At 44.7% G+C, this 20606-nt stretch overlaps 2 protein-coding genes across 2 annotated transcripts in view; both read left to right on the plus strand.

The window, feature by feature from the left end:
- The first annotated feature begins 321 nt into the window (after positions 1–321).
- LOC115325338 lies at positions 322–11891 on the plus strand. Its single transcript, XM_040209930.3, has 5 exons — positions 322–463; positions 1507–1648; positions 2420–2556; positions 7164–7287; positions 10582–11891. The coding sequence occupies exons 1-5, from the start codon at positions 406–408 to the stop codon at positions 10787–10789; spliced, it is 669 nt and encodes a 222-aa protein (XP_040065864.2). The 5' UTR covers positions 322–405; the 3' UTR covers positions 10790–11891.
- A 7623-nt stretch (positions 11892–19514) lies between these two features.
- Positions 19515–20606, plus strand: part of LOC115325339 — a 31167-nt gene continuing 30075 nt past the window's right edge. The window contains exon 1 of the mRNA XM_029986058.3: positions 19515–19699. Coding sequence (XP_029841918.2) covers positions 19633–19699 — 67 coding nt within the window. The 5' untranslated portion in view covers positions 19515–19632. The remainder of the gene's footprint in view (positions 19700–20606) is intronic.

Consider the following 20606-nt stretch of genomic DNA (forward strand, 5'->3'; position numbering starts at 1 on the left):
AGAGCCTAGATTTAAGAGATGGAGGAAGTGAAACCGCGGGGAGCGTTTTCAATTCAATGGCGAACGCCCCCTGCGCAAATGGGTCGTAAGTGCGCATGTGTTGCGTTGGCTCCAGACAAGAAGGAAAGCGGACGAAAAGGCGGAGGCACACGCAGACGATCAACGCTTACGTAACCCTCGCTCTGCAGCTCTTATTGCAAACGCGGCCTGCAAACCACGTGACCCCTTTCGAGTGATTGGAAGCACTCTGAAATCTGGGCACACTAGGTGTGACCTTTTGGCACGAAAGGCCAGTCCGATAAGCGGCCCTTCTTCGACTGTGATATTACGTGTGCGCAGCGGGATATCTTTCGCGTCCTGCGCGGTATTCGTCAGACGCGAGCCGCACCCCGGGACCCGACAGTCATGAAGGCAGCTTTCGGCGTGGTTGTTCTTCTCGCCTGCGCACTCCAGTGGCCCCGAGGTATGATGTGACCAATTGACGCGTGGAGACCCTCGATGAAATGGACGATTCGCGTTTCCAATACCCTAGTTAAACATTCACACTTAACTGCACCTAGGGTTAACCGCAGTTACCGATCGAGGAGAATGTTGAGAATGTAACTACACGCCGCACGCGCTCGCCTTCCCGGTATAAAAGATTCCATGTAAATAACCGATAGAAAGGTTTGATGAACAGGCGTGCGAGGTAAAATTCCTTTTGCTTTTGCTTTAGAGCATTTATTACTGCGGGAGGCACTCACTTAATCGAATGACATTTTAGCGAATGACGCCCCGCCCCCTACGTTTGATCGAACGACGCTTTAGCGAATGGCGGCGCTTATTTGAGCGAATAACGGATTAGCGAATGGCTTTTCGTTTCTGGCGCACCTCTTGATTTCTGTAATGTTACCTTTTTCACTTCCACGCCGTGTTGCCTCGTAATAAATTGCTACGTTGTTTCATTAAAACCAAAATAGGCACTTCCGTGTCGTTGTTTTCCGCCGCGGTAAAAGAAGGAAAAGCCAGACAAGCATCTCCGGCTCTAGTAAAAACAAAAGCGAAAGAAGCATATTCGCTAAAACATCGTTCGCTAGAACGTCATTCGCTGAAATGACCAATGTTCGCTAAAATGTCGATTTGCTCAAATGACCTCTTTTTAGTTAAGTGTCGCTACGAAGACTTGAAAGTATAAAACATCGAGGACGGGGGCGCAAACAGAACTTCTTTCATTAAGCAACAACATACAATGGCACAAAATATAAAATATAACAACCAGCTTCCAAAGGTTTCAACGTTATCGAAGGAGGAAAGGAGGAAATTGTTAAAAAGGGAAGAGAATTTAGTATAAATATAAAACAGTTTAAAAAGCGCTGGCTATAAACCTTATATATATATATATATATATATATATATATATATATATATATATATATGTGTGTGTGTGTGTGTGTGTGTGTGTGTGTGTGTGTGTGTGTGTGTGTGTGTGTGTGTGTGTGTGTGTAAAACAAATTATTTCTTTTTTAGGCATTTTGGCCGTCGAAGAATGCGATCTTCGAGGTGCTGCGAAATGCTTCAAAAAGCTGTTCGATGTCATGAATGACAACATGCCCCACCTGGCACAGGAAGAGGAGAGCGCTCTGGACGGTCAGATCGACATCCTCATTGGGTATATCATAATGATAATAACAATTATAATACCTCATTATTCCGGGCCTCTGAAAGACCGAGGTCGTGATATAAGGCGCGTTCGTGATCATATCATGATTTGAAGGGAAACTGAAGCGGTTCTGGAGTAAAAACATCTAAATCGTCTTTATTTGGCCTCCAGGATCAGGAATATCGAGGTTATTTTTCAAATTGGTGCACGGAGGCTGCAGAAAATAATTTTCAAAGTACCGCTGAATCCCCTCTCACCGGAGGGTTACGTCATATAAGGAGTTTTCGTAATCTCCACTCTCGCGCATCTTCAGCGCCTATAAAAGCTATGCACGCACACTTTTGGTACTTTTAAAAAGACCAGAAAAACATTTTGAGGAGACCTTAGCTAGGGTGACCAGACGTCCCGTTTTGGCCGGGACATTTGAGGTAGGTCCCGTCTTTTTGTCCCAATAAAGAATAATGTCCCGTTTTCGCAGGAGTACATAGTTTTGAAATTGTCACCAAGCGAGTTGAAGCAAACCGAAACTATGCCTAGTCATTACAAGTCTAGTTTACAAAAATTACAGTAGGTACTTTAAAATATTTACCCAGAGAGTAAAATTTAGAACTGCTCCTGCCTACAAGCACCTTCCGAAAGGACACCCAAGCTTCTGCGTTGTTCCCGTAAAAAAAAAAAAAAAAATTACGAAATTTGTGGCAATGAAAAATAATGATCGACAGTATGGGAGGTTCGCGTGCATGCAATGTTTCGTTCGCACACATATTTCTTCTCTCGCAGTCATCTCCCCGCCCAACCGGACTGCTTCGGACCGTCGGAGCAGTGCGCGACTGCGGCCGAGAAAGAATACTTTACTCGGGCAAGGCTGAACTACGAGAAGTTCCGCCAAGAAATCGTGCACGAGAGTTCCTTCAAAGGTAATCACTCTTAAAAGTTGCACGGACAAAAAAGAAAAAAAAAAGTTTGACTTTTATTTGTAAGAAAGAAGTGACGAGTAGAGGTGAAATCCATAGCGAGTTTTAGTAGACCGTGTTTTCCCCTCCGCTAAGCCCCTCCGTTACCCGGAACTCTTCAGCCAAGGCTATTGGCGCGCAGGCGCAGTGGCGGTTTCTTCGTAGCGGAGGGTTAGCGGAGGGGGAAACACGGTCTACTAAAACTCCCTAATTACAATTCCATTCATACACTTCGAACTTCCCGTTGTGTTTCTTTAGGTGACACGCAGTGACCCGTATCTCAACGTTATGAGGGAGTTTTCGTAGATCGTTTTCGCCGTCCCGCAATGCTCTCCGAAACCCGCTACAATAACCGAAACTCTACAATCAAGGCCGTCGGCACGCAGGCGCAGTAGCGGTTTCTTCGTTGCTGAAGGCTTAGCGGAAGGGGAATTGCGGTCTACGAAAACCCCCTAATGCTGCCTCAAATAATAGGGAGTTTCCGTAGACCGTTTCTCGCCCCCCGCTCTCCGCAGCACTGCACACGCGTCTCGCTAGCCTCAAGAGCGTCCCTAATAGAGGATTTTAGTAGATTGTTTAATTGGTACGCTATCCGCAATTGACTCCGTAAGTGTGACGTATGGGTCCAAACAAACCGTTGCTAGGGTCGTTGCTATGGACTAATGCATGTAGCTAGGTTTCACTACGAAAATCCGACCGTTCGAAAATCGGGAGTAGGATTTAAACTCCTAAAAATCACAGATATAGAAAGCTTGAATGTCATATATGTTTCGACATAAGTGTGGCGGTAATCGCTTGTTTCTGCCATATTTACGACTGCAACTTCCGGTCCTCAAGATGACTGCAGCAGACGACGGATGCAGAAGTATGCCGTCTGCCACACGCCCGCCGGCCAAGCCAGCGCCGGCGTCTGAATCGTGTAGATAAAGACGACATCCTGATATTGCATAAGTTTGAAATATAACGAGTTTCAGACGCTTATAAGAATTCATAGCGGGGTGCGACGCAAAATATGGTTTATTGAAAGTCCTGAAGTCGATTGATTTGATCGGCTGCTAAAAGATCGCATTGCACCCGTGAGAAAAGCACTTCAGGCGTTCGGTCTAGATCCCAAATTTTGTTCGCGGACTCGGCTACGGGAGGGTGCTTCGTACCTGGTTGTAACCATCGCGTGGAGAAAGATTCTTGCTGTTCCTTCAGAGTCCCGCAAGACCCCAAAGCACAAAATAACTGAATAAAAAAACAAAAAACATAGGGTGACTTTATTACAGATTGTACTCGCATCGGGGGTTCGATAGAGATCTTCACCAAAAGAGCACATCCACACAATTTGATGTACACCAAGGAAAAAAAGATACTGCGAAATGGCGATAGACATGAAATTCTTTAATAACCTGACAGCCTCAATTATAATAATAACAAACGACTTACCTCGACGGCGTACGATTTGCTTCTCATGCCGGCCTGCACTACGCAGGTAATGCACTTCAGCTCGTCGTCGTAACTGATCTGCATGGCGTGGTTTGATTTTACGGCATTTTCATCCCTCTGAACTAAGCTGGGTTCTTCACAGAAAAAAACGTACATTGCGGATGCCTGTACGGCCATGGCGATCGATGCACTTGTTTTTATCGCTCGTTTACCGACGCAATTCAATGAAGACGCCCGCTGGAACAGAGGCCAGCGAACCTATCGTGTCGTCTGCTACCAAAGCAAAACTGAGTTAAATACTTCTGAAATGGCTTTCATCGTTGCAATACGACACTGAGACGACACGAACATCTTCGTAATTAGATATCAAGAAGTTAGGTTGCTTACAAAAACTTATTTACTTACTTGTAAGCAAATGTCTAGCCTCAGGTGGAGTCTCCATGCATTAGCCCATAGCAACGCACCTAGCAACGGTTTGTTTGGACCCAGACGCCATGTTGTGACGTCATCACTTACGGGGTCAATCCTCTACGAGCTTCGCTATACATATCGCAGCCGAGCCTTCCTGTTTCCTTAGCATTTGCAATCCCCTAGATATTAGAGAGCCACAACGGCTAACGGCGCAGCAACAATAGCGATTCTTTCAGACGCTGAAGCTCGCGGAAAATAAAGTTTCATAAAGCGATTGTTAGCAACCTTGCATAAACACCGCTATCTTGATAAATTGCATTTTTTTTATTTAATGAATTGCTCGTTTTTAATTTGTTTTTATATGTAGTAATGATTATTTTATGTTTGCAATTTATTACAACTGGCAGTGAGGCTGGCCAAGTCGATTCGATTTGAGTGAAGCGTCGAGCCATCTAGGAGCAGCGAAAACAGTCGGAGCTCTCTTGGTTGTGTGATTGTGGTGGTGCTTTGTTTTAGTCCTTGCTGTTCACACACACACACACACACACAAACACAAAGATAATTAAGGCTTTGAAATTTTTTTGCATCCGTTCACTCGCTTCTTTGGTTTGTTTGCGTTCAGACCTGTGCGTAACGCGTTACTTCTACGTAGTTACTTTTTTTGGTAACTCAGCAACGACCTATAGTCGGTGACAGTTTAAGAGTTCGTGGGAAGCTTTTCCGCCTCTTCCTACCCTAGCAGAGCGGACGCTGGAGAGGAGTTGACGGCCTCTCCAGCGTTCGCTCTGCTGAAGTGAAAGAGCTGGGAGGAGCTTCTCCTGAACCCTTGAACTGCCACCGACTATAAGTACTTTTTCAGAGAAATGAACGAGTTATGTATTTACCTATTTCTCACCCCCAGCTGCCGCCTGTAATTTCCAACACGAAAACACGCTGCATACACCATAGAAAAGGTGTCCTGTTAGTACAGTCACAGTTATCCCCGAATGAACGCCTTTAAATGCAATGAATTATTAATGACGAGCAATACTGGAAGCGGTTACTGCTTCATAAAAGTGACGTACTCGGAGCAACGAGAACGTAACGGGTTACTTTCAAGCTGAGGTAACGCGCTACCTTTGTAACTGCAGCGACGAGTTACGTACTTCGTTAATTTTGGAGTGAGTAATGGGTAACGGTATTTAGTCTTCATCTCAGTAATGCGCATATGTCTGGTGTTGCGTCTAGGGTTCCGTGTTTTTGTGGTTTATGTTTCTTCCAATTTGGGACGCGTATTTTTCGGGGAAACAAGAATCCTAGAGAGGCTCAAACATAAATTGACCCGCGAGGTTGTGGAAGCCTACCACATCATGTCCGCCGCTAATAAATCCATAAGTGTTGAATCGGTAGCCTTAACAAGCAAGGAAATAGACTTTTTATTACGCACAATGAAGACCCTGCATGAGTCACGGTGCCCGCGAGACATCAGGCACGATGACAAAGTGACAGCCGACCACGGATGAGGTGTTCCTCTTCCTCTCTGACAAGGTGACCCCGCGCGAGCCAAGACTGATGCAAATACACCCTGCACCACGGTAACGTAAAGGCCAACAACGGATTTGGTGTTTAAACAAAGAACTAGTGTCTCAAGCATGTGCCCGCGAGGGAACACCCTACTAAGTGTTTTATATTTCTGTTTCTTTTTCTTTCTTTTGTCATCTTTATAGGGATCTTGACGAGGTTCTTCCTTCTCTTCATCTTTGTAAATATAGTTGTGAGTAGCGCTCTTTCCTGTCTCTTCTCTCTTCTCCATACGTGTGCGCTAATACCGTTCAAACGTTTAATTACCAACTGGCCCAGTTATCAACCCTTTTACAGTATTTTTCGGGGTTTATCTTTCCCACGAATTCGGTGTGTTTCGGTATGTTTTGAAGATTCGGCCAAATCATCGTTGTTTCTCTCTCTCTCTCTCTATCTCTCTCTCTCTCTCTATATATATATATATACATATATATATATAACGGGCATGGTGGCGGGAGGCCGAAGGCGTGGGTATAAAACTGAGAAGAAAAAAAAACCCTTAGTGAAAAACAACAACAACGGACGATTTAATCTTCGAAACGTCGAAGATTAAATCGTCCGTTGTTGCTGTTTTTCACTAAGGGTTTTTTTCTTCTCAGTTTTATATATATATATATATATATATCACGTGCACTTTTTATCACCGTTAGTTTATATATATATGTGTGTGTGTGTGTGTGTGAATCGTATTGGTATGTTTTTGACTTGAAACATCCTAACATAATAAGGAACTTATCTCTCTCCCTTTCTCCTAACATTGAATGATTTAAAAAAAAGTAGATTTGCTTTCACTTTACCCAATATTTGTGGCACGAGCAACACAAAGTGTTAAGCGTATATGTACATACGTTTTTTTTTTAATTGTTCGCTTTATTAATTTTGGTTGACAGCCGTATCGACGCTGTAAGCGAGAAGCGCAAGCATGTCACGGCGACTATCGCTGCGCTCAGTTCCCCCATACGGCCTAGCGGCCCCCAAACCTTGGTGAACCCCTATTCTAGAACTTCCTAATGCGGCTATGTAGTCAGAGGTGCGTGTGCACGTACATGAACGCCGATTCAAGCTGTGCACGCGCACTTCTCTCGTCGAAAAGGCCACATAAAGTTGTCCACGGCCGTAGTCTACCGAGTGCAGTGATTTAAGTGACGCAGGCTAATGTTCAATTTCAGAGCTGATTAGAGCTTTCAAGTGCTACGACGGCGAGCGTTTCAAGGCCTGCGTGTCCAAAATTATCCTGAATTTCTTCTCCGTGCCCCTGAAGACGTCGAAGGCTGGCATCAAGGAACTTACCGAGTAAGTTCAATGAAGCTTTTATCGGCCCACCGAAACCTTTTTGTTTTCACCTTTTACAACTTCATGATTTGGCTGCCAGGTGTGACACCTGACGTCCGGGACGTCACAGGTCACGTTAATCTGTGCCGTAATCAGTGTTACAACATTACCTTAGTTGTAGAAATCCCCCAAAAGGGAATATTCCCCCCCCCCCCCCCCCCCACCCCCCTCTCTCTTAAATCCGCCTCCCTTCGTTAGAGGCGCCACTTTGATTTTCGTTTCAAAACTGTGTGCTCCATAAAATAAAGACTTTCAGTGATACTTCTTTTAACAAGTAACGACAACCAATACAAATGTCAAAGCACATTCCGGAATAAAAATGGCGTCACTCAGTTCAGTCGTCTGCTGTGCGCCGCCATTCGCTTTCTAAGACCTGCACCGTCACGCAGTCGGCGCTTCAAAGAAGGTCGCTATTTGTTCGAAGCTCTTGTCTAGGAACTCTATCATAAAATCCCGTGAAACGCCATCTACATGCTGTGCTTTGAAATATACAAGGTGCAACCGCAAGGACTAATTACACATTATGCCCACCTCGCAAAATTCGAATTCCAAACGCACATACCCGAAATTCGGAACGCGAACATAGTTTCGCCAAAAGTTTTCATCTATTCTTTAGAGCCGAATTTTGACGTATAGTGAAATATTGAGAATCAAGAAAAATCGGAACAATAAAAACTGCTTGGGTCTAGTCGGTTCATATCATTTAAAAACATTGTACGCGTTGCGGTTGTGAACCACTTCTAGCTTCGTCGAAGTTTCGAAAAACAACGATTGAAAGGACGGAGGCAGAAATCGTTGAAACTTTCTCAAGAACGCGGTTGAAAAGTGTGTAAGAATGCCGTTGTTTATTCTGCCGAATAAGGAAATGCCTCTTTTAGATGGCTTCATGTAAGATTGCCGATTTCTTATCGGTTTATGGCTTGGTTATAAGTACGCGGTGAACGAGGAAGTGGCTGAGTGAATGTTTCTTAATAAAATCTGTTGTAAATTAGCAGCCTTCATTGTCGTACATGGTACTTATTTCGTGAGTGTCTCAGTTTTCGCTTTTTAACCAGAATCGGAGGCCATGTATATCAGCATGTTCCTCGTCTCCAGAGTGGTTTATGAGCTCGCTCCCTGGTGGCTTGCTGAACTCGAAAAAGGTAAAAACCAACAGCAGAGACTGGGGTTGAGCAAGATAATCGTGATAATTAATACTTCTAACGAAATATAGGAACAATGACCATCAGGAAGCAAGCTCATAACCCAGTGTGCAGACGACAAGCATCCGGCATAGGGCATAGGAAAAGCAAGGCCGCCGTTTTTGCTTGACTTTTAATATTTTACCACATCTGACTTGAGCTCTGAAAAAATATAGGCCACTTCTTACGAAGGTATATTCGGGTGCCCAAATTCAGGTATGTACGTTTGGAATTTGAATTTTGCGAGGCGTGCCAAATTTGTTAGTCCTTACGGCCGCACCTTTACATTCTCCAAGGCAGTGGTTCTCAAATGGGGGTCCGCGGACCCTTCAGGGTCCGCGAAGACATTCTAGGGGTCCGTGTTCATCAATCAAGCCCGGTCCATAATAGTTTTTTTTTTCCAGGTCGAGAAGAAATATTTCAGTTTTTGGGCGAGTTTCCTCGTGTGCATGTCAAAAAGAAAGGTCTACTTTACACTTAAATCCAGTTATTCAATTATTATTATATTTACCCTATACCTTCCCCCTGTCCTCACCCCTCGCCGATCCACAAGGGGTCCGCGAAACATTGGTGGTTGAGAACCACTGCTCCAAGGAATACACTGGTTACCGTGGCAGCCATCCCCCAAAACGGTTGTGCGTCGAATGACAGGAGATAGGACGGGGGGGGGGGGGGGGGGGGGGGTGGTCCTTGTGGAAGCAGCGTTTATGGGCGGTTCCGTAACTGAACTAATCGAGTACTGTTGATCGTAATCAACGTTACCAGATTAGCTCGGTTGTTTAACAACGGCGGAGGGGTACCCACTGATCCCCTTCAGTCCGCCTCCCGTCGGTCGAAGCGTCATCTAGATTTCTACAGCGGAGCTGTTAAGGGCTAGTTTCTCCAGTTTCGTGTCCGTGGACAAATAAAGCTAGACACAACGCTCTGGACAGCTACTGCCATCTATGAGCGACGGCGGCAACCAGACACCTGCTTGCCGGTTGTCTGTTTGCCACCGTGGCTCATAGATGGCAGCACGTAGTACAGCTCCGCTGCTCTTCCTTTTTCACAAGAGTTGAAAGGCTGGTATTTTTTGTTTCAAAACTGCGTATTTTACAGGGCACGGTGAAACGCCATGTAGACGCTGTGATGGCCGCAATGTGACAGCATGATGTCACGTAACACCATGACATGATGTGACGTGAGTCGGGTGAAGTCACGAGGTCATTTTGTGACGTCACATAACGACACACACACACACACAGCATCATGTGTCCTGCTCATTCACAACACATTCTGTGCTCCCTAAAATTTGTCAGCATGTTCCGGTTGTCTTGCGACTCCCGTCTGTGAAGTCGGGACCAGAGTTAGGGATTGCCAGCGACAATTTCGAAGGTGCCTGCACGAAGCACGGTGGACGGTTGTATCATCGCGTTTTCAAACCAACACCGTCGAAGTTGACGTTCTGACATTCCTCGTATTTTCATTAACGAAATTAGAATAGACCGATCTCACCAGCCAGTTTGGCTACGCCACCACTGCCGCAATGCATCCAGGGAACTTCAGTATTTTCGCACGTGGGATGACCATGCTAGAGCTCAGCGCGTGCAGGGCGTAAGACTGAACCAGCTGTCTCGTGCACTGCCAGCTGCCTCCTGCGAACTAAAGTTATGGCGGCATCACGCATGCGCCGAACGCTTGGTGAGATCGGTCTATTAATCGAGTAACTTTGACCGTAAGGTTCGCCAATCGTAGAAGGCTGACCACAGCGACGCTTTTGGTCTCGCATGTCGCCTGTTCTCTTAGCTAGGTTTTTCGCCGCCAGCGGGCGCTCTCACGCAGCCTTCGGTGACGCATCTCGCGAGCCTCGAGTTTGCATACGCGCATCCAAAGCACTGCGGAAGGCAACTGGTGCGCGATGCAGGTCGGGCGTTCCAAAGAGACGCCCTGCCCTCGCTTCGTCGGCGGCTGTCGCGTAATCATTTCGCCCGAGCGACGAGCCGCAGAACGTTGTTTTACCTGCCGAACTTTCGAGACGATCCTTACTGTTCTTTACACCTCGGCGCGCGTCTTCGCCTTCTTCCACTTCCTCCAGTGCCGCCGTCGAGGCCACGCGGACCTGCCTGGTGCCCCAGGGAACGTGTCCCGAGTCGGCCAAGCCAGGCAAGGAGGTCGCCGAGAAGCTGCTCGCCGCCTTCCAGGACGCCTGGAGCAAAGACGTCAACGGGGTGCCAGCTCCCGGCTCTTCCCTCGGAGTAGTGGCGCTGGTGCTCGTCCCGCTGGCGGCGCACAGGCTCCTCTGAATGGCTCGTGGGGAAATTCCCTCGGTGAATTGGGAGCGGTCTTGGAGCGCGTCAGCTTATATTGCCTGGGTGCTTACAGCCGTCTTTGGTTTGGATGGTCGCCATTATAACTGGACTGGTTTCGCGAAGCCGCGGTGCAGTTCCCGCAGTGCTCTTTCGCTCCATTCGTTCCCTGGTTACGTCCACTTTCCCGCTTACGTATAGGGAAACAGTCGCCTCGCACTCTTCCAAGAACGCGCCGCGAAGAGGTGTGGACCGAGCGGCCATGGCACAACGTATACGCGACAGCGTACCGAGGCCCAGAGACGACGCGGTTTGCGGCTGCGCGAAACCGCCGACACCCTGGAGAAAAAAAAAATTGGCTCTTCTAAGACAATAGAGGAACCGTTGGCGGCGATCAAGGTGAGTTGTGGTGGCTGCGTTTGAAACCGCTGACGCCTGGGAGGACTGACCAAATTCCCGAGCACCACGGTTTGCGGGCCGTTGCGAGGTGGGATGCGCCATCTTTCGCCGGGTTAGAACCCCTGCACGAAACGCTATACGCGTTTCGTCGAGATTCAGCGTAGCGACAAGAGCTACTGTGGCATAATTTGTTTTGTTTGTGTCTTCTTGGTTGTGCGAGCGCGCACTTGCGTCTACCGCACTAAAGGTGCGAGCTCTTTTGGGGCGCTCTAAATTCACCGAGGGAATATAAAGTCCGTTACTCCGCGCGGGGACTCCTTTGTTTAGTCTTCAGATTTCTATTAAAGCAAAATGAATACGGGACCGTAAATACCTTTCTAACTCCAAGTTTCCCCTCGTTGATTGTGACTAGGGTTCTGTGTTTTCGGTAGATTCCAATAAACCCCGGTAAATAACCCCCGACAGGGTTTTTATTAAAACCGTGCAAAACCGAACAACCCTGAATTAGATGCATATTGTTGGGCTAGTTGGTACTGGGAATTTGACGTCATGATTGCGCTTAAGAAGAGGACAAAAGGGAGACTAGACAACACGGTGCGCTCCGTGTTGTCTAGTCTCCCTTTTGTCCTCGTCTTAAGCGCCATCATGACGTGAAATTCCCAGAATTAGAGCTGTCCTCGAATAAAAACTACGCAAGCTTCTGCAACTGTCTCCTTTCTTCGCCACTCTTCGGGGCCACACACATTCATTTCTCTATCACTTACCGGTACCGGGACGTTGCCGAAGTTCGACGAATGCCGGGTGCCGGAACACTGCGTTCGACGAATGCAGTGAAGACAACGGCTGTCTTTGTCTCCACTTCACTCGCCGAACGCGCTCGAATGTGAAAGCCAAACGCCGGACGCTGGCGTTTCGCGTTCTATAACGCGTTCGGTGAGTGCAGTGGAGACAAAGGCTTCAATCCTACCCACTAATCATTCGAACCCGAGCTTGGCGTTCGGTCTTCCCCTCTCGTCTCCTGCTCTCCCCCCATTTCTCGCTGCAAACTAAGTTGCAACAAAAAGACCCTTGGCCCTACTCTGAGCACTTGGCGAAAAAGTCGCCGAGAATTTTGGCGTCTATGACTGGAAGGCTCCAGGGTTACGTGGTTTCGGCGTCTCGCTACCGCGAGACGCCGAAACGCACTTCTCCAGAGCGAATAAGTGTGTTTCGGGTCCTCGCCGCTGCAAAACCTGTGCGCTGATGTTTAGGTTGCCCGAGAAATGGCTCTTTGATGCTCTGTGCTACCAGATCCTCGCGCTCCAAGTCTGCAACCGGGCACTCTGTGGCTCCGCCGTTGAACTGCCAGGCTTTGTGAGTATAGAGGAAGCTATGCCCTAGGATAAGCTTCTCTCCCCCCCCCCCCCCCCCCCCCCCCCCCCCCGGCAACCACACACACATCCAAATTCCTCCACTCTTTCCCCTTTAGAAGAGCAAACGCTGGGGAAGAGGCGAGCGGGAACTCGCCTCCTCTGCGTTCAGAGTGGAAAGAGGGGAGGGCTTCGTGGGGAAGCAGCTTGTTCTGCTTTTCTTATGCTACAACAGGGTGTGGTTATAATAATAGAATAATGTCTTTATTTGTTTCATATTAGAAACGGGGGACTCGGAACAAATAACTGCAAGGGCAGCTCGACGAGTGTTCGGACCCCTTTTACAACAGGCGAAATCCAACGAGCAATAATATACCCCCAAAAAAAAATAGTACAACGATGAAATGAAACATACGGCAGGTCACTTTAACGAAAGCACACAAAATACAACAGAGATAAAAAAAAAATGTAGCATTCAAGGCGGAGCAGTGTGAAGATACCATACTTTAGTCTACTGTTTGAAAAACAACATAAAAGTAATAATATGCAAGTACCTCCGCCTGCGTCAATGCATTAATATTCGAGCCATTAACACATAACTCATTTGATACGTCATACTACGTAAAATACAATGTGCGCAAATGTGTAACGAGCCTTTTTTAAATTTTTGTTTGGACATAGTTTGTACGAAGAAGTAAATATGCTAACGTTACTGAGCTTTCTAAAAAATTCTATTTTCACTTGTCAAAAAAACTTCATGTAGGTGACAAAAAGCCTGTATTGATAAACGATGTGAATGAGATTTATATTAAATAAAAAATGTTTTCAGTGTGATGACAATATATTAGCAATAGCATGGAAAACCTTTCTTGCGAAAGGTGAAGTTTGTTCAGGGGGGGGGGGGGGGGGGGGGGAGGGGGGTTATCTTTGTTGTTTTCCCAAATTCAGGGAGGGGAGATATATTTTACCTATGAATTCGGTGTTTGTCGATATAATTGTTTTTGTTTCGGACAAAAATATATACATATATATATAAAAAAAAAAAAACGGAGCTTATGAGGAGTTTTGTCTGAAAATAAACAACATGTGCATGGAATTCCCCAACTTCCGGAGAACATACGGGTGAGCCAATTACTTGGAAAATGTCCAGGTGGATGGATACGTCGAGATGGATACGAGATAAGGTGTGTAGTTCAGAACAGAAGGAAGGACCAACCTCGCGCTGTCAGTTCAATGGGAGCTGTGTCCCGGGTCAAGAAAACAAACAAACAAAATTAAAAAGAAAAAGCTGTAGATAGAAATTTTTTTCCCCAGAAAGTTTTTCTTTTTTTTTTTTTCCATTTAAGCAATTTGGGGGTCGGTTCAGCCCGATCTTGATAAGACCGCCTCCCCGAGTTCTCGTGAGGCCTATGAACCCCGAGTTTGCGGGTTTCTTCGGTATTCACCGAAAACACGGAACTTGAATTTTAACTAGGTTTCGGTTTTTTTTAAATGATAAATACCAATTAACCTAAAAAATTAACCTCCAAGATGGTTTAATGAAAATCCAAGACAATTTAAAAAAAGAAAGAACAGAATTGGAGCTGTCCTCGAATAAAATAAAATGTGAAACTTCTGGGGAGGGAAATCTTTATCTGCAGTTTCATTTTCGATTTCCTCCACGCATACGTACCATTAAAAATGTCGCCCCCAAATGACCATAAGGGATCACAAACAGTGTCAGCACGGCGAGGAAAATTCTGGCCGTGACGTTACGGATGGGGATCATACGAGGACACACCTCTGACTGCAGAATACTTTGCATGCGCAAACACTCGCCCATAAAAAAGTACTTTCGAAAATCACACACTCGCGGTCGCGTCTTGGGTAGCATTAAAGCCAACTTGTGATGAAGGATGGGACTGAAGTCAGTGCAGTAGCACCTCTGGCTCCATTCGAGCTTTTTTGCCCTTGACAACACTTAGTCGAGGGCGCAGCTCAATCAAGCATGGTGGAAGGCAACGCTCGTGTACGGGAGGCGAGGCTCGACGCTCATTGGCTGGCGGAAAGGTCGCGTGATAATAATAATAATAGTAATAATAATATTAATAATAATAGGTTTATTTCCAACAAAAGGTGCAGTGTTGGGGGGGGGCTTTGGAAAACAGCTGTTGATACGGCTTGACTATTCCTAAGCCCCTATAACTTCAGCAGCCACAAGCAGCGTCCACGGAAAAAAGGAAATACACTGAGAACACTAACCAAAAAAGAGGTTGAACAGTCGGCAAAGAGACATATGATACTGAAGAAAATAAGCGGACACTATAGCAAAAGTCACTTGCATACATCGTTCAAGGCACTATAACAAAGTTTCCGGCGTACAATATTTAAGGCAAGACAAAAAAGAGCACTGCCTTACAACATTCAAGGAAAACCCAGAAAAAATACTGTACGTTAATTAATTGTGCAATACTCAAAACAAGCATATCCTCCTCTACAAAAAAAACAACAACAACAACAACAACAAAAAAACACACGAAGGCACCGTTCAATCGTGCCTGATTTGACGCGCCTTGTGTCGTTCCACTTCTTTGTCCTTGTCTTTTTGGCGCTTTTATTTATTTAAAGAACCATAAACCAACTGGCCCATCTTTCCACTTTGCTGCCCAGAGAGTATCATGTCCCGCAAGGTACCCACCGATAGCGTGTCAAGTTCTATGTTGTGCATATGAAGGTGGTTGATGGTCGGTAGCCTGTGTGCTGTGGTATAATGGCCGTAATTCGTTCTAAAGAGGCACTTGCCAGGGTTGCGGAATGCGCGTTTGGTACGAGTGTACTTTTTGTGTCAGATTCGCTAAATGTTCAAGATGATGTACATCCATGTTTTTTTTTGTTTTTTTCAGTCATATATTTTGCGCAGAGGCGATATCTAGACAAATCAAAAATTTTAATTACACCTACTTGAGTAAAAGTGAATCCGTTGGATATGCGAGTGGGACTTCGCAATTACTTCTTAGTAATTATAATGCAATTAAATGTAATACTTCTTAGTAATAAATTAAACGCAACACTTGTTAGTACCTTTTTTCTTGCAAAATGAATATTTTTTTCCAGTTAGTAAAAGTAGTTATGCCCCATACTAGATGACTATAGTTTATATCGGAATAAAATAATAAATTATATAAACAACTTTACCTGAAGTGGAAATATGTGTTCATTACGATATATCAAGCTAACAATGGTGGACAATTTGGATTTAATGTAATTAACGTGATAGTCCCATGACATTGTCTCTGAGAAAAAAATACCCAATGTTCTAAAAGAAGCGACTAACTCAATTCTAGAAAAGTTTTAACAAATGGTCTTGTTTATGTCAACATCTTTATTCTTTGGGCGAAATAGAACTGCCTTAGTCTTATTTATGTTTATTTTTAAAGCGTTACATTTACTCCATCTCGCTATTTTTTCTAGCGTATCATTCACGGTATCTATGCGAGATCTGAGGCGGTATCACCAGTAAAAACTAAACTAGTGTCTTCAGCATGAATAATAAACTTCGTTGATTGGCTGACATTTACAATGTCATTTACGTAAAGGTTGAATAAGAAAGGGCCACACGTGCTTTCCTGGGGAACGCCTGACTGAATGGATTTTATTGCCGATAAATAACCATTAATGTGTATGGGAAGACACATATGAATTTATAAGTAATAACAATTGACCACGGAATTCATACATTTCCGTTTTTTTTTTTAAATATCAAATTGTGATCAAGATGGTCAAAGGCTTTCGTAAAGTCATTAAATAAACTGAGAGTTCGTTTTTTTTTTTTATTTTCAAAGTTCTTGAGATTATATTTTTTTTCTGTGCAAGAACAGCAAGTACAGTGTACCGCTGTCTGCGGAAGGCAAATTGAAATGAACTTGCTATATTAGGATTATTTGCAAATGAAGTCATTTAAAGTAGTAAACTTTTTTCCAGGCCTTTTGAAAACACTGGCAAAATTGAAACCGGTTTATAATTCCCTATTTCATCTTTATTATCTTTCTTAAATAAAACCGTACTTTTGCCAGTTGCATTCGCTTGGGGAACACACCATTTGCAAGGGGAGGTTGAATATGAGTCAGGCTAGGGGAAATAGTATCTATTACATACTTTACAGGCTTCACGTGTAAACCGTCGGCGTCACAACTTTTACTGTTTTTTTAATGCACTGAAGAGGGATATTACCTCTATATCAGTAACGGGACTAAGGAACATGGATGCACAATTTCGAAAATGTATAAACTTCCAAGCATCTGAGTCTGGGGTGTCTTTAGATAAACTCACGAAATACTCATTGAATACATTCGCTAATGATTTTCCTGTCAATTCCTCACCATCGCATTTTATCGTTTCTACTTGTTTCGGGGTACATGTACGATTTAAAACAGAGTTTAGCTTTTTCCTTATAATATCGGTTCTATTATCACACGTTGAAATGAAATCAACAAAATATGTTTCTCGAGCGTTTCGAAGTTCTCTGTTTAACTGGTTGCGATAACGTTTGAAGATAGAAAGTTTTTCTATCTCCTTTGTTTTCAAGATTTTTTGATATAGCGCTCTTTTTATACGAATTTTTTCAAGTAATTTCTTCGTAACCCATGATTTGCCAATTTTCCTAGAAGCACTTTTTTATTTATATGAAAAACAGCTTACATAGAGTTTTTGAAATTCATTGAAGAACATAGTGTACGCTTTATCTGGATCCGTTTCGTGAAGGACGTCGCTCCAGTCCATGGAAGGAAGTTTTCATCTAAAGTCATCCAGGCTATCTTGCGCTATATTCAATCTGAAACTTTACCACCGTTGGTTTATTCTGTCTTTTATTTTTGTTTATCTTTACACACAAAAGTATACCAAAGTAGTCCCTTATGTCAGTTCTTACTACGCCAGATTTAGTTTGTGATGTTGCAAAGCTCCTAATGAACAAATCGAGTAGTGTGGAAGATCCAGTAGTGATCCTAGTAACCAAAGATATCGTATTCATACATCCGTTTGCTTTAATTACCATATCCCTCTGTCTTTTATCCGACGTTTCAAGTAGCACGTTTATATTGAGGTCGCCCCCTAGGATTATATTGTATTTATTTTCATTTGCTAACTCAAGAAAAGATTCTAGGCGAGCAAGAAAAGTCGTAAAATTACTAGCCGGCGGACAATAACAAACTGCGATAACACTATGGCCTATCAAAACAGACAGCATCTCGTAATGTTGGTGAACACAGCAATAACCAGTAAGCATCTCGCCGGACATGCTGTTCCTATACAAATCAAAAGCATAACGCTGACTATCTGATTCCGGGAAGAATGGGGAGGTTCTGGAAAACCGCCAAGGCCTTAAAACCCGACTAGCGCTAGTATCTTCATTCCAGGAACTGCTGTCAAGTTTATTATATGCCGCGTGCTAAGCTATCGCGATGAAGGGCGCCGTGAGCGTAGACGCCGTACTCGATAACGTTTCGGAGCGGTACCTGAGCGTTGCACGTGTAACGCAATTGCCTAGCAATTTGCGACACAATTTTTACGTGAAGTCGGTGCACGCGTCCGGGTATCGGGGCGTCTTTCCACTCCTCACTTTCCTTCTCTCTCACTCGCTGTCTTCAGTGTCATGTGGTACACTGTACGGAGTGAGGAGGAGCACACGGCCCCCTAGACAACAATGGCTTGGTCATGGATTTGCGACGTCACCCGTTGGAGGCCAGCTCGTGACAGGGATTGTGCAACAGTGCTGCCTGAGCGTTCGGCTAAGACGCGTTCATCATCATCATCGTAAACTTAATTAATCGATAAAGTGAAAGGACCTTGCGGTCTCTGGTCGGTGCCCTTAGTCCAGGGCTCCGTTGAGTGAGGATTCGAGTCGCAGCCGGAACACTGACGCGGCACTCGTGTTCAATTCGCGTCCCGCGCTGGCCTCCAACACGTGACGTCACACATCCAGCAGCACGGCCTCGTTGTCTAAATAATCGTTTTTTTGGGTTTTTTTTTTTTTTTTCGTGGCGGTTGCCATGTTGAATTTTTACGTGACTGAGTTGGGGAAAAGAAGCAAATCACTTTATTTGCGGATTGGAAGACGCTAGAATTCGAGAGATTCGTGCTAATAGTTTTTTTTTCTATACTTTTTATATTAATTATGGTTAACTTTTTTACTTTAGATTTTGTCGCCCAACCTAACTACGTTATATTTCAACATGGCTGCCGTCAGGCGAAAACGGTCCGTAGAAAGATTTTATAATTCGTTCCGCGCAGCCCTTTAGAAAATAATTATTTGAAATGTACTAATTACTCTTTTTAATCGGTGAAAATGAACACACGGATATAATTAGAAACCTGCTGAGCGTCATTGAAAACCACAAAATAAGTCAATGTTGGGAAGAATTAATTGCATAGTGTACACGTTCTTCCCAGATGTATTGCACCTTAGCTGCAATAAACGTGCAGCAGGCGGAAAACTTGTGTTGCGAAAACACGAATAATTATTTTATCATCCGTGTTTCTTCATCGCCAGCCTGTGAACGAGGGGAAATTTTAGGGCATCTTCACGCTTCAAGCGGGCTTGAATTCTTCTTAAACTTTCTTAAACTTGACGGATTCAAGGGTTTTCAAAGAGGCTCAGCAAGTTTGTGATGGAAGTCATATGTCTCTTCTCACTAGTAAAAAGTCTGTCCGTCCATCCTAGGCAATTAGCTTGTTTATCAATGCTTCTTTTGCAATCCCTGACGTCCGCCGTGGCTGTCAATTTGTTTTCAAAAAGAGCCTTTTTCTTCAAACTTTCTATTTGTAGGATTTTGTGGGAATATTCGCAGAAACACCCTAAATATCTGCCTAAACAAAAAAAAAATGTTTTATTGATTCAAAAATCTTATTTCCATAGTCTGAAGCCCTCATTCTCTCGTTTTGGGCTTCGTCATACGCGGCTGCGGGTCGCAGGTTTACTCGCCCCTAAAAGATAAGGATCTTCAACGCGACGGTTCTTATCTCGCCCCGTTATCTGGGGCCAGACTACACACGACCGGACGCCGACGTCGAGTCGCAGCTGTGCTAGAACCCGGTAGGTCTTCCAAGCTTCAAGCCATGAAAATTCCGGGCGCCATTATTGGGCTTGCGGCATTCGTCGTCTGTGCGTTCGTACTCCGGCAAGGTAAGGCCAATCTGATATACAGTTCGAACCAAAGGAATCGATGGCCGTTTGAAGGGAACGCATAGATCGGTTTGTGGAGGCGAGCTACAATTTTTTACAGAGATTGCCGAAGAACTTGCAGTAAGGTTATCAAAATTTCACTGAACAAACTTACCCGAATAAAAAGATCGAAATAAAAAAAAAAAAAAAACTTCTAACGAAAGGCTCCTTTCGTTAGCAGATGGACGCCGTAGGTGGGAATTTCAAGTTCTTCATGTCCAACCTTTTGCTCAAGTTAGTTCAATTAAATTTCCATAACCTTAATTCCCGTTCTGCGGACATCTCTCTGCAAAATGTTTGACCGAAACGTCCAGAAAACAATTTAACAATTAAGAGGCCCTCACAAAAGCCTGCGAGGCAAGCATCAGCAAGGCTGTGGCGGCATCTGCTTTGCGCCTAGCAGACGACAAGGGTGCAGTGTGGTTGCAATCTTGAAGAGAAATTCCGCCGCATAATGTAGGTGGGGTGCGTATGGTGTTTCAGAGTGCGTCAGCTATGTGGCGCTAGGGGTACGGAGGGGCCAAGGCTGCCGTGTTATAGCAGGGTTCATTGCTTTCGGATAAATCCGAAAAACCTGTTGTTAGCGCCGCTATTGTGAAAACATCTGCTTTGAGATGCGGACCGCGGGAAGGGCTCCTGGCCAAAGTGTTCATCGTGACGTAATGTCCATCGGGTCAAAATGTCCAACAGGTCACATGAGACGCGTGTCAAAATATCCATCGTGACGAAATGTGCAGTCGGGTCGAATTGTCCACCGAGTCCCGACAAACCCGACAAAGTTGGAAACCCGACAAAAATATTACTAAACAGGATTCTCTCGGAACCCAGAAAACAAAAGTGACTGAGAGCTCCGAAACTACAGAGTGCG

This window comes from Ixodes scapularis, unplaced genomic scaffold (genome assembly GCF_016920785.2).
Source record: "Ixodes scapularis isolate PalLabHiFi unplaced genomic scaffold, ASM1692078v2 PGA_scaffold13__105_contigs__length_92229423, whole genome shotgun sequence".
NCBI lineage: Eukaryota > Metazoa > Arthropoda > Arachnida > Ixodida > Ixodidae > Ixodes > Ixodes scapularis.